Below are 13,714 nucleotides of genomic sequence, written 5' to 3' on the forward strand. Positions count from 1 at the left end.
TTACACGGCTAAGTATTGCCTACTTTAATAAAATTATATGATTAGTGCGAATTATATCAAGTATATAAACCGTTCATTTTTTCAATACTATGACTATAGTATAATAAAACCTACTAGTTTTTTATTTCATTAATGACGTATTTGAAGTATGTACAAAAAATTAAGAATTTAAAAGGTATATAGTCCCAAATATAAGTAAATAAATTTTTGTTAATATATACAAATGTAAAATTTTGTGAGTGCTTTTTTACGATGAGTCCGACATTTTTTTCTAATGCGAAAAATTTCGGCGCTGCTGCGTTTTCGAATACTCGATTCCTGGAATTGTTGACATGACGTCAATATAAGTCTCACTATACGATTATACGTATACAACTTTGGTCTTTTTTTTTAATAAAAATGATTTAAATATTGTGGTCTACTTATTCGACAGAAAACATGTTGCGTTTGGGGTATACCCTACCCCAAAAATGTCGATATGACATCACTATGACTCCTCGTAAACGCAATTTTGATTTTTTGAAATTTGTTAAGTAAATTTAATTTAAAAGTTTTGGTTAACTTGTCCGATAAAAATCATGCTGTAACTTTACTTGTAACAGATTAACGATTACATTTTTTTTATTTTAATATCATTAAGAGATATATGTAGTCTTCTAAGAATACAGAATGACTTAATATATTTTAAAACACATTAAAAGTATGAGCATTTTCAAAAACAACGTATGTTACCGCTGTACATTAATGATGATATGATATGTAGGGTGAACATACTTAAGGATTTCGGTTTCCAAAGCGTCTGAAGCTTCAGTTTGACATATTAAGCCTGAATGCTTCATGATACGTGTCGAGTTACGGTCTGGTAATGCCTATAAATTCAAGCAATTTATAACGTTTTACATATTCTATTATATTTGTAGCAAACTGACAACGTTGTTGGCGTTTGCAAATGATGCAGATGCGGATTGGCTATCGTTAGTTTTAATTCGTTTTAAATAAACACAACACACCCTATACTCATAAGACATTTTTACTTAATAATTTTAGTCAATCAGTTATACGAGTTTAGCATTTTGAAGTCAGATCTGAAGATACTGTAGTGGGTAAAATATATAAAATATTTTGAGTACAAAAATTCACGCTTTGTGAACAATAGTTAGCACGTCAATTTGAGCTCTTAATCGTTTATTTTAGTTTGGAGTAAATATACCATACAAAAAATAAGTATAATATTAAGTTATCTATAATTATGGTTTTAATCCATCTAAGCCAGTTTACTAAAAAAAATTCATTTACTTTACCAGAATTTCAAATTATTTTTCGTAAATATGAAGTTTAATATAAAATTTAAAATGCTTTGAAGTTCATGGTTTTAATGTACCATATTTCTGTGTAAAATAGTGATACGAAAAATAATTATTCCGATAGCTAATTCGTAGAAATTTATAAGCAAATTGTTTATGTTGACTACGACGTAGCGCTTCGTAGCAATTTGCTACGCATTCTTCATGGACAATATTATTAAAACGACTCTACTAGCTAGATTTTTTTAATAAAATGCGACTTAATATCATCAACTGAGGACATATGCATCTATTTAATTAAGTTTATAGATTACACAAAAATTATCTATGCCTTATGCCATAACTATTCCAGTTCACAAGAGGAATATCTTAATATTGTATATCATTTTTATTTTGTCCATACGTTTATATGATTTTATCTCTGTTAGGGATATGATTTTGATTCGCCACTTTAAAAAAATATAGAGTGGGGTTTTTTGTTTCGTAAAATTGTGAGAGCAATTTTTAGCTACATATCTCAACACTTTTTAAAGCGAACTTTATAAATTTTAACTTTATATACTGTGTTGTGTCAATATTTTTTTTATTTCCAATTAAACGTTTAGAAAATATCTTGTCTACGTGCTAAAAATTGTATTTTATAAAATACACAGTGAAAAATAATACCTGTTTCCAAGTAAGATAAAATTCAATTAGTACTCATAACTGTATTATGAAAAAACAATTAAAATAACAAGACTGAACAATACGATGAAAATTAAAAATAAACAAACCCGATTGGAAATAATCCTTCCATTGTTCCAACAAATAACCAATCGCATTTCTTGTTACAGATAAAAAAAATGCAGAGCAGAAAACGTCAGAAGAAACGGAGACCGAAGCGGAGTGCAGTGAAATGAGTTCGACAAGGGAATATGTGACTTAATTTTGTACGCACAAAGTTGAAAATGGCATCGTATTTCATATGCCCAGTGGGCAAAATTTCCAATAGAGATTTGTTGTTGGTGGTTTTGTTTTTGTGTCAAACAATAGTTTGTGACAGCCAGTGTCCGAAGTTCGCGGAGAGACCTTTGGAGACAAGAGTTCAAGACGCTTCCATAGTTTTTAGAGCTGTGGTGGTACAAACAAATTATCAGGTCAGTTGAAACGTTTTGCTTATTCCTTAGACAATAATTCATCATGTAAAACTTTATACCACTTAATATAACAATACTATTCTTATAAATCTTTGTGTGTAAAAGAGTGTTATCGTATACTTATAAACACTAAAAAGTACATCTAGATGATTTATTATAAGGTTATTCATTAAATATATATCAATTTTATCCCTTAGATATCTTTGTATTAATTTTAACTAGAACCATTACAAAATACCATACCATTAAAAAATAGACAGTGAAAGTTAAACATTACAACACATCATCATTCGCGTATACTACCACGCCTGATACAATTTCTTCTCTGCATGAAATAAAAGAACTAGGCAGATTTATAACCGACGTCAATTGCTGTTGAAAAAACTTTTGTTATAGATTTGGTTTGCCATTACTACACCTGTTTATGTACAAATGTAGTGGAAGTAAGATGGAGCTGATGATATGGAAACGTGCCGTGATACGGAAAACCTTTTTTCAATTCTGAACCAACCTTCGGTCAAGACGGATTTTTCAAATCTACGATGACCAAACCATGACCAAATCATCAGATTTTTTTATAATTATACTTTATCAACTCATGACAATGACATATTGTTAACTATAAAATATCATTGTATTTTGCCAGTATTTATTTTTGTGCTGTTGTTAACATATATTTATGTATACATCATTATAAACCAATGTAAAATAATACCTGTATATCCAATTTAAATGAGTATTTATTAATTAATTTCAGGTACATTTTTTTCTTTACCGTTGAAAATCCGTAAGCCTTTTAACTACATAAGCCTAAAAGTTTTCTCCAATAGATTGCTGTTACGGGATTGAGAAAAAGGTGGTACAAAAGCGGCCTTTGTACCACTCCTTTATGTATTTCTTGTTTCTTTTTTTTCCTGTTTTGGTGTACAATAAAGTATATTGTACCCCGTCTTATTGCTTCCCCCAGCGACTGGAAGGCTGGTTTATTTTTCACCCAGAGAATCGGAATTGCGTTTCAACAAGGAAACGCTGCTAGCATTATTTCCACCATTCCACGCTGTCATTATTTGCAAAATAATATTTTTAATTATGTAACTGTTTCCTTGCTACAATCAAATATTGAATGTGATTGTATAATATAATTATTATTGTAGCTGTGTCAAAAAAAAAAAACAAATTTAGCGACATTATAATATCTATCTATCAAACGCGTCACTTGACAAAATTCAAAACGATATAACAAGCACGAATTTCATTTGTTTGTCACGTATTAAACACTATTCAGTACATTATCTCACGCCCAATATAATTTGAATGTTGAATCATAATAACGTCATGCAGTGAAAATGAAAACAGAATTTAAAGCAAACGTAATCAGTGGCGTTCAATTCTGCGTGAAATTGTTTTCGATGGATTATAATTGTTACTTCGTGTTCTAAATATAACAATAATTATTTAATTATGTACTTATAAACCATAAATTTTCAATCAATTATATTTAGAGACAATCCGCTCAGACTGAAAATATTAAGTGGTTTAGTGGAGAGTTGGTTGTTCTCGCTCTTTATTGAAATTACTAATTTTTTTTTTAAAACGTATAATATTTGCTTGCTTCTTCTCAGTTTATCTTGAATTATAAATGAAGTGATTACTTCGTAGTAGGTTTATCTGCTACATCAGGAAGTTATTGGAATCTTTAATTTGGAAACAGATTCAATAAAAATTTTGCCACCTTTCTAATTTAATTGTAGATTTAGGTTTATATTGAAATTAATTTTACCCCTCTGTTTGATTAGTGAAAAAGCAAAAACCCGTAAAGATCCACTCTCTGGCCTCGCCACTTTTTTTAGGAAGAAAATATTATTTTATTACGATGCTTCAGTAAATGTTGATGGATATTCATGTCGCGTACTTAAATCCGACTTATACACATCGTTATGAAATATATTGTCGTGAGGAATCTCGCAATAATTTATTTCATAATTATATCCTCAAATTAAATTAAAATTTTGACTTCCGTTTATAAAAATAATTTATAATATATAATATATAAATATCATATGCATATGTAAGTTTATACGGCATTTTGTAATTCTTAAAGGTCAGAAAATATTGCGCCATCATACACACATAAGACAATACAATAACAGCTAGACATAAAAATGACCAACTGTCTATACCTTCTCCTCAAAGGGAGAGGAGGACTTTAGCCCAGCAGTGGGAATTTACAGGTTGTTGTTGTTGTTGTTGTTGTCTATGCCCATCTATAACAAGAATTATCGACTATACCTACAGATTAATAACAATGAATATTTTTACTTCTAGTTCACGCATATAACGTGTATTTATTTATATACATAAGTACCTTTTATTTCAGATTGTAAAGCATTCAAATAATAATAGGTAAAAAATAAAAACACGTTTCTGATATTATCTGCATCTTTAAATTAACAAATGAATTGAATTTTCTATAAAATAATATAATTCATAATTAACATATTATGATAATGCGAAAATAATTATATTTATAATATTCAAAAGATTTGCAATGTCTTACGTTAGTAAAATAAATATGGGTTCATTGCACTCGGGTCGGTTTATTTTCGTTGCTTGACATTTTAGAACGTTCGTTCGTTAAACCCACCCATTATATTTGATAGTTCATCGTTATGAATGGTAATGTATACATAATATATTCAAAATTAAAAAGATGTAAGAATATTTAAATCTATATTTGTTGATTGTCTTGAATGTCTTATTAAGAATTAAGACAAAATAAATTACACGGTGGAAAAACCTATGTACATATAAGAGCAATTAAAGTATTTTTATTTTTTAGTTGAAAGAACTATATTTTACTCCTTTTTTATATTAAAAAAGAGTAAAGTAACAGCCTGTAAAATTCCCACTGCTAGGCTAATGGCCTCCTCTCCCATTAAGGAGACGGCTTGGAACATATTCCAACACGCTGTTTCAATGCGGGTTGGTGGAATGCACATGTAGCAGAATTTTAATGAAATTAGTCACATGCAGGTTTGCTCACTATGTTTTCCTTCACCGCCGAGCACTAGATGAAATTTAGCACATATATATATATATATATATAGTGACAACATAAATTAAGCACATATGTATATATATGTATAGTGGTGCTTGCCTGGATTTGAACCCGAAATCATCGGTTAAGATGCACGCGTTCTAACCACTGGGCCATCTCGGCTCTTTTTTATATTATTTCAATAAAAATTACACTTATTATATCTACAAATTTGTAGTCATTAAAGTTTATTAATAATTATCTTCATATAAATATTTCAATTAGTGTTGCGTAGTTATCTATGGTTCGTATTGAGTATGGTTATCTTGTTATTGTAAACTATCAAATTACATAAAAATATTTGGTCAACAAAATATTATTGCTTTAACAAAAACACAAAACCTTATGTCTTTCGTTAACCTTAATTTTTGATTTGACCTAGAATTTAATGTTATCCATATAAAATTAAGTAAAAGATTACATATTTTTTTAAATCCACTTGTAATTATATTAAAGTACATAATTTGCCAACTGACCCCTTCCATTATCTCGCGTGAAAAATGTATCTGAGAAACAAAATAGAAATGCAAATTCTTGTAGCAAAATATAAATGAATTATTTACGTAGTTGATAGTGTACATTTTAATAAGAGACTAATTTTGTACTTCCAGCATATAACAAGTACATGTTATTGGTGATTCTCGTATTCTAAAAAATAGAAACACTGATGTTTGATTAAAAACAGTTCCATCTAGGTAAAGTTAACTAAGCTTACGCTGCCAAAATGTCTTAATAATCGTGTAGAGATTTACACAATAGCCAAGTCCTAAAAGCATTTAGGCATATTTTTGGTTATCAGTAATAAAGTGGCAATAAAATTGTACATCTGGCATGCTTGTAAATCGTCTTTAATGGGTTAGACAAGGTTCTATTGACTATTTGGCGTTGTCCTTTAATAGTGTTTTATTTAATACGCGTATATTCTTTCTTACTTAAGAGTAACTACCGCTTCTAATCAGATTTTTTGTCTTTTTTTATTTTTGATTATTTTTGGAAACTAAATCACTTTCGTATATCTTTTTTTTAAGAAATATCAGCTTATAAAACCGAGACAGATGAGGCGAGCGAAATAAATTGAGACGCTATCCATCTAATCACTACATAGTTTATATATATATTTTTCTGTCTGTCTGTCCATGTGTATTCTTAGATCTTTAAGAACATGCAACAGATTTTGATGACGTTTTTTTAAATGGATAGAGTGTTGAGTAAAATTAAAAAAATTTAATTTAATAAAATCATATTATAAATCAATTTTAGGGAAGAGCCAAATCAGGGATTACCCGTTACGTAAAATCAAACAAATTACTACTAAATATAATATGACACAGTATAGACATTGGTTATTACGACTTAGATATTCTGATCTAATTTTATATAACATGAAACGTCAATATGTCATTTGATAAATGAGAGTGTTGAACGTAAATATAAAATTTATTTCTTACACGCTAAATATAATATTACAGAGTTTGATAACTAGTGCCCTAACTGATCTGATCTGGGCACAAGCAAGCTTTGTCTTAATTCTATTCTAGCGAAGATCTAATTAAGCAACCCCAATCTAGATATAAGTAATTTAAATATTGTATCGATGTGAATACTATGGAAGAAATATTTTGAATTAGAAAAATATCTTCAAATTAATCTGTTGAACTGATAACCAAAGCTCATCTGACTGTCAAACATACAAAATAAAGGTCAGAGGGCCCAACAATATCCAACTCAATCATCCTAACAATTTACATGACAAATCGTGCCTATCACAGCGAGTCAAGCTTTGCCAACACAATTTTCTTACTCTCTTCCAAGATAATACTACATGATAGCACGGTACGCCAGACAAATGGCCTCATTATTGTTTTTCATTTACGCGAGATCCGCTCTCACAAAGTTTATGCCATCCACTCTCGATTAGACCAGCTGTCTTCTAAATATGTCGCGCTATGCAGTAATATGTCGCTAGGTTTTATAAGGTATTTACCATTACACACATGTTTATTCAATATATATTATACTCTTGGAAAAATGGAAGTTCATTGAAGAGTTCCATTAGAAAAAAAAGTGAAAGAATTCGTAAATTATAACTTACAGAAGATATTGTACTAGACTTAATTATAAAGATAGATATAACTGTCAATATACTAATCCAAAAATCTTTACTTCTTATAAAGTTTGTTTCTTGTTAAAGCTCTACTTAGATCATAAAACATTGTCTTAATATTTCAAATACTCTGTTGTTTTATAAAGATTTATTTGATGAATGCAATGAATCTTTCTTGAAATAAATAAATTTTTGTAAGTAAGGAACTTCTTTATACAGCTAGAGACATCATTTTTCCTCATAAACTACGAGTAGATTCTATGACCCAAAATAATGATAAGTAACCGTTACGACTTAATCTTTATGGATGTTTTATTATTATGTACGTTGTTAAGTACGTTTTATTATATTGTACTCGAAAGAAGATGTTATTATTATTATTATTATTTTAAATTTTTTATTGCTGCTTTTTATCAGACGCAATGATGTACTGAAAATATTTCTAGAAAAACTAGACATAATCAACAGTGCGACATTGATTAATTCTGCATATTTGTATTATTAATAATTAATTAAACAAGTCATAAATGTACATGAATATATTTTCGTATATACTGTATGTATTTAAAAATTTAAATTTAGAGCAATTCATATAAAATTGTTGAGGAAACATGTAACCTTTCCTTGCAGTAGTTACATTTTTCCTTAATAATACGACATATACAATTAACAACATTCCGTTTTTCTGGTTTTTTATTAAAAAAAATCCTAATTCTGTAAAGATATATATTTAAATTTTATATTTTAATAACTTATCTCCTTTAATACGAATTTGATATCATTAAAAACCCTGCGCAAGGATATATAAGTTAAGGGGTAGCTTTTGGAGCATAGTACATATAACCATGTATATAAATGGACAGCTACTAACCCTATAAAAACATAATAAAAACTTATATAATCTAAAAAAAACCCTCCGTTTTTCATTTTGGAGTACGATCGTCAGCTTTTGTAAATATTCTTGCAAAAGTCTATTTCGATGAAAGAATCATTTCAATATGTTTTATATTGATGTTTTGTAAGCAAATACTCTGAGACGGATAAACGAGACCGCAAACCGCTGACGGCTATTCTAAGGCAATGTAGCGATTCCGTAGCAGTCTCTCAGTTGACAACTGAGTGTGTTTACAATGTGACTAGATTCACATTACTTTCAATACCTACTTCCATATCTAGTGGCGAAGTCATAGAAATATATGAGTACTCAAATGAAAATCTAGTACATGCCAATCAATAGTTAATTTAATTTGTTTTTCATTCGAGTTACTGTGTTGCTTTATTATAATTAAGGTCTGTAAAGTTGTTGGTTCACCATCTGCACTCACTCTGACCTTTTTAAATTTGTCATCACATCGGATAAGTAGAGTGAGAACTTATAAACTTGAATATACCCCAAACACTTTTCTAGTCTCCTTTGAATGTGCCTAAGGCAGAAATCGTAATCGAAAACACTATCATAAATTCGAGTACATAAAAGTAGCCAATATATGGCTCTCTTTTAGGGCTCAAGCTATCTTATTACCAAATTTCATACAATTTTATTTCATGGTTTTTCTTCAACTTTATACTTAAAATCATAATATTTGACTAATTTACAACGCTCTATATTGCCAAGTATTCTGTGAAAAGTCAGCATCGTAACCGGTCCATTCCAAAGCGATGTTCTTCCTAATTTGTGGGATTGGTCGAACTGATAGTTGTTTCTGGGAAAAGGGTTAATTGTGTTAAGCTTTGAATAACCTAAGGCAGTTGGGGTTAAGTGGATTTCTAGTCGCATCAATGTTCTGTTTTCAACATAATTAAAATTCTATATTAAGTTAATGTTTGTGAATATAAGTAAATTTTAATAGTATTACAACAAAGAACTAAATAAATACTGACAATAGCGGTGGCTAGGGCACCTGCTCTGTATAGGGGATTCGCGTTCGCTAAAACGAATTTTTCTTAGTGCAAGAGAGCAGGGAGTTGCGCCCTTTCAACCGAGGCTGATTTTAAATGTACATACGTACCAATAAGTAGTAGAGACAAATTTTATTATTCAGTTTCATTGTAGAGTATGTAGTTCGTTATGCCAGTCATGAAAAAGGTGAACTTCTACTAGTGACGCCGTCGTAATCACTAGTAATAGATGATACATGAATTCGTATAATAAATAATCCTTTAGCTTACTAGATATCCAGAGATCGTAAGAATGTTATGTGTAGGTGTATAGTTTAGCTAAATATGAGGCTACAAATTCCAAGCTTCTGGTTTCAAACCGGAGGTCAGGACGATAAAAGTTTTAATGGATTTTACCGTCAATAATTTCTCAATAAGCCCAGAGTCTATTAGTTAGAAATATGTACACGGCCTGGCTGAAAGCTGCCTGTACCGTGTAATGTATCTAAGCTTTTTCCAGTCCTATCGGATGTGTCCCAGCATAGCATTACGAAAGTAAGGGAACAATGAGAGCACGATTGTTTTGGCAAATCTTATAATAGCATACTTGTGCACTACATTCAGTCTCGGGCTGGTCTACTTAAGGATTGTTTACCTAACCGATTTCCGCCGGGACAACATATTTATTGATGAGAATTTATTTTGTTAACACAGTGTCTAATAATCAGTCAATAAATTTCGTGAATGCCATTATAATTGCGCAATATGTATCTAATGTATTTCCCATATATTTCTGTGTTGTGCAATAAAGTATTTTAAATAAATAAATAAAAAAATAAATAAGTGATGTACCAATATTTTTATAACAGATATTATACTTACAACTAGACAATGCAACACATGTAAAGGTCGTTCGACTAAAGTCTTCCTTTTCCTGTATTAATCAATTTCGAAGATATTTTCATAATGCTTCTTCATTAAGGGTCGGTATACACAAAATATAATACACATTATTTTTTTTTCCTCACATATTGTTTCATCGCTGAGATAAATTGTAGGTACAAATTAAGCCCATGAAAACTTAACAATGCTTTACGTAGGCCTGCGCTCATTATTGAGCGTAGTTTTCTAGTCACTGAACCATATCCACTCAACGTTTTTATATCTGTAAAATAATTTATCACTGCATATAATTATTATTACTATATATATCGCTCAGCGTGCTATGGAAAGGGCTATGCTCGGCGTTTCTCTGAGGGATCGCATCAAAAATGAGGTGATCCGTCAAAGAACCAAAGCCATCGACATAGCCCACCGGATTAGTATGCTGAAGTGTCAGTGGGCTGGTCATATTTGTCTTAGAACCGACAACCGTTGCGGAAAACGTGTTCTAGAGTGAAGACCGCGTCTCGGTAAACGTAGCCTAAGAAAGACTCCTCAGACACGATGGAGTGACGACATACGCAAGGCGGCAAGCAGGAGCTGGATGCGAGTAGTCGGAGAAAGACCACAGTGGCGTGCACTTGGAGAGCCCTATGTCCAGCAGTGGACAAAAACAGGCTGATGATGTGATATTAAAAATAGCTATTTGAGAGGTTTTTAATTTATTTGTTTTGGCAGTCACGTTCATAATAAACCAAAATTCATGTTGTCAAGGTTTCATTTCCATCACGGAAAGGTGGTCGAGATCAGCATACACAAAGTCCATAAATCAAAGCCGAGTAAATCGGGAGATGCAGTAAAGAAAGATCATCGTTATAATCCGATTAGAGATATAATACACAACGCGAATATGAAAAGAAATCTCTCAATGAAAACATATTACGTACAAAGTAAATATTACGTCATTTACCAAATGAATGCGTCATTTCTGGTAGTACTCAGGGCTTTAAATGCTTTGATTCTTTTTCTTACATTACGGATCCATCGCTTCAGGTATAATTTTGGACATTTTTGTGAAACAGCGTTGAAATCCACCCCCCAGTATATGGATATCCAATGAAAGGTTTTGCTGTCAGGAGGATCAAAAAAAGTCACGTAACTTAAAACCAACTAATAAGGCCAAGATAGGTTCATTATTACGGTTTCACATTGTGTTGACACACTGGCTTATTAATCTTGGTATTTTTAAGCGCAAATTATTGAAAACCGCGTTGTGTGACGGTACTTCACATTTTCACGTTTCACATCAGAATATATGAAAATTAATCATTTAGTACTATGGGTTACAGAAGTTCTATGGGATAGGCTAAGTCTGTCACTTTATACCCGAAGGAATCCACGCGATTGAGGTCTAAGCGCTCGTGTCGAATATTTGCACAAGACATCTGGCACGCTATTGTTCGTGATCGGGATGTTTGTACTTCTACTACGTGTTATTTCAGTCACCCGAGACAAACTATCTCAGTAGAAAGCGTTACCTTCCAGCTGATTTTAAATATATATATTTCTTATTAATAGTTATTATTTAACTATACGTCGAAAAATCTAGATATTTGTTTAAGTATACCTATTTAAAATCAACCACATGAGTATACATATATGATAATTTTCTGAGTATTTTATTATATAAAGTCTTGCTGATAGCGACGGAAAACAAATATTACCATTCTACAGTTAATTATGGGGGAGACTGACTAATTTTGGCACAATGTTAATGTCGAAGAGAACTCCTTAAATTAGCCTTTTATTAGCACCCTAAACACTTTACTAAAAGGGCTCCGTTCAACCAGCGGCCTGGATGACACCGGCCAGTAAATCTTCCATTCCACTCCATTAGAACAGGGAATCTCATATAAATAAAAATACTATCACAAAACTAACTCTGTTAATTCTGACTCAATACGGTCTTATCGATCTCACCTCTAAAATGATTATTAAGTGATCGAAGTGTTCGCCTCTTCGGTATTGCATATGTTATAGTGTCGAAGTTCAAGGTATTTTTGATGAATAAACTATAATACTTTTAAAATATCTCAGGAACGGAGCATTTTAGGTTAGGGGTCACACCAATAAGACCAAATAGAGTAACAGCGTCGAGATTTTTAATAAAAAAAAATGTCATTGAAGCCGCTTATTAAACAGCACCGTAGTGTCTAGGCATGTCTAATTAAGCAATTGCCTGCGATATTTACGTATCATATAAATATATTGATATTTTAAAATAAAGGTGACTTTTTTAATAGTCGGATAATGATAAGATTGGCGAAAACTAGAAGTAATTTGTGTAGAATTTGACATAAAGAAAAATGACTGTGGTTGATGTTATGTGAACGTATTTATAAATTCATATAAACAACATTTTTTTATCTTTATCGGTATACTCAATGTTGGTGGCATCGTTAATATGACAAGGTGAAAAAAAAAATGTTAATTTCATTATGGCTCAAACAGCGTTTAAAATAAATTTGTATACAATCAATTGCTTTAAAAATATATATTTATTCATTAGAATAAAACATTTCTATAATAATTATTATTTACAATCACATCATTATGACGTCATCAGTATTATGTTTTCAGTGTTTAATTATTATATAGTTTCACATTTTAATATTTATAGCAATAGCACATTCTTTTATAATACTGTTCATATTTAGAAATTCAGATAATCAACATTTATGTACATACGAGTACACATACATATGTATGTTTACAAAGTTTTAGAAATTTATATTTTTTTAAGGTCATCATATTTTTCGATTGAATAAATTGGTTTAGGCTACATGTGAATGCGAATGTTCCATACTCGAATATATATACGAAATGTTTGAGTATTTCAAGTCATAATATTTATTAATGCCTAAACTATAAGATTTTCAGGTTTATAATATAGAGAATGAACAAAGTTTATTCAGTGGTACTTGCCATCAGTGTTTTATGATATAGATTGGACGAGCAACTAGGCCAACTTATGGTAAGTGGTCATCACCAACCATAGACAACGGCGCTGTAAGCTATAATGAATCATTTCTTGCATCGCCAATGCGCCACCAACCTCAAAGAGTGCACTGGCTCACCCTTCAAGCTGGTACACAAGAATACTGAGTACTGCAGTTTGGTAGTAAAATATGTGATGAGTGTGTGGTAACCAGTTGGACTTGGACAAAGCCTTACCACTATATACGTATATACTAGTATAGATAGCTCATTTGCCGAATTGCCTAAAAGTACAAAAAAGAAAAACAATAACTAA

General features: G+C 30.9%; 1 protein-coding gene across 1 annotated transcript in view; it reads left to right on the top strand.

The window, feature by feature from the left end:
* Positions 1 to 13,714, top strand: part of LOC124543922 — a 40,284-nt gene that overhangs the window by 12,714 nt on the left and 13,856 nt on the right. The window contains exon 2 of the mRNA XM_047122248.1: positions 2,138 to 2,440. Within this exon, the coding sequence (XP_046978204.1) occupies positions 2,252 to 2,440 (189 nt within the window). The 5' untranslated portion in view covers positions 2,138 to 2,251. The remainder of the gene's footprint in view (positions 1 to 2,137; positions 2,441 to 13,714) is intronic.

The sequence above is a fragment of the Vanessa cardui genome, chromosome 3, assembly GCF_905220365.1.
Source record: "Vanessa cardui chromosome 3, ilVanCard2.1, whole genome shotgun sequence".
Lineage (NCBI taxonomy): Eukaryota > Metazoa > Arthropoda > Insecta > Lepidoptera > Nymphalidae > Vanessa > Vanessa cardui.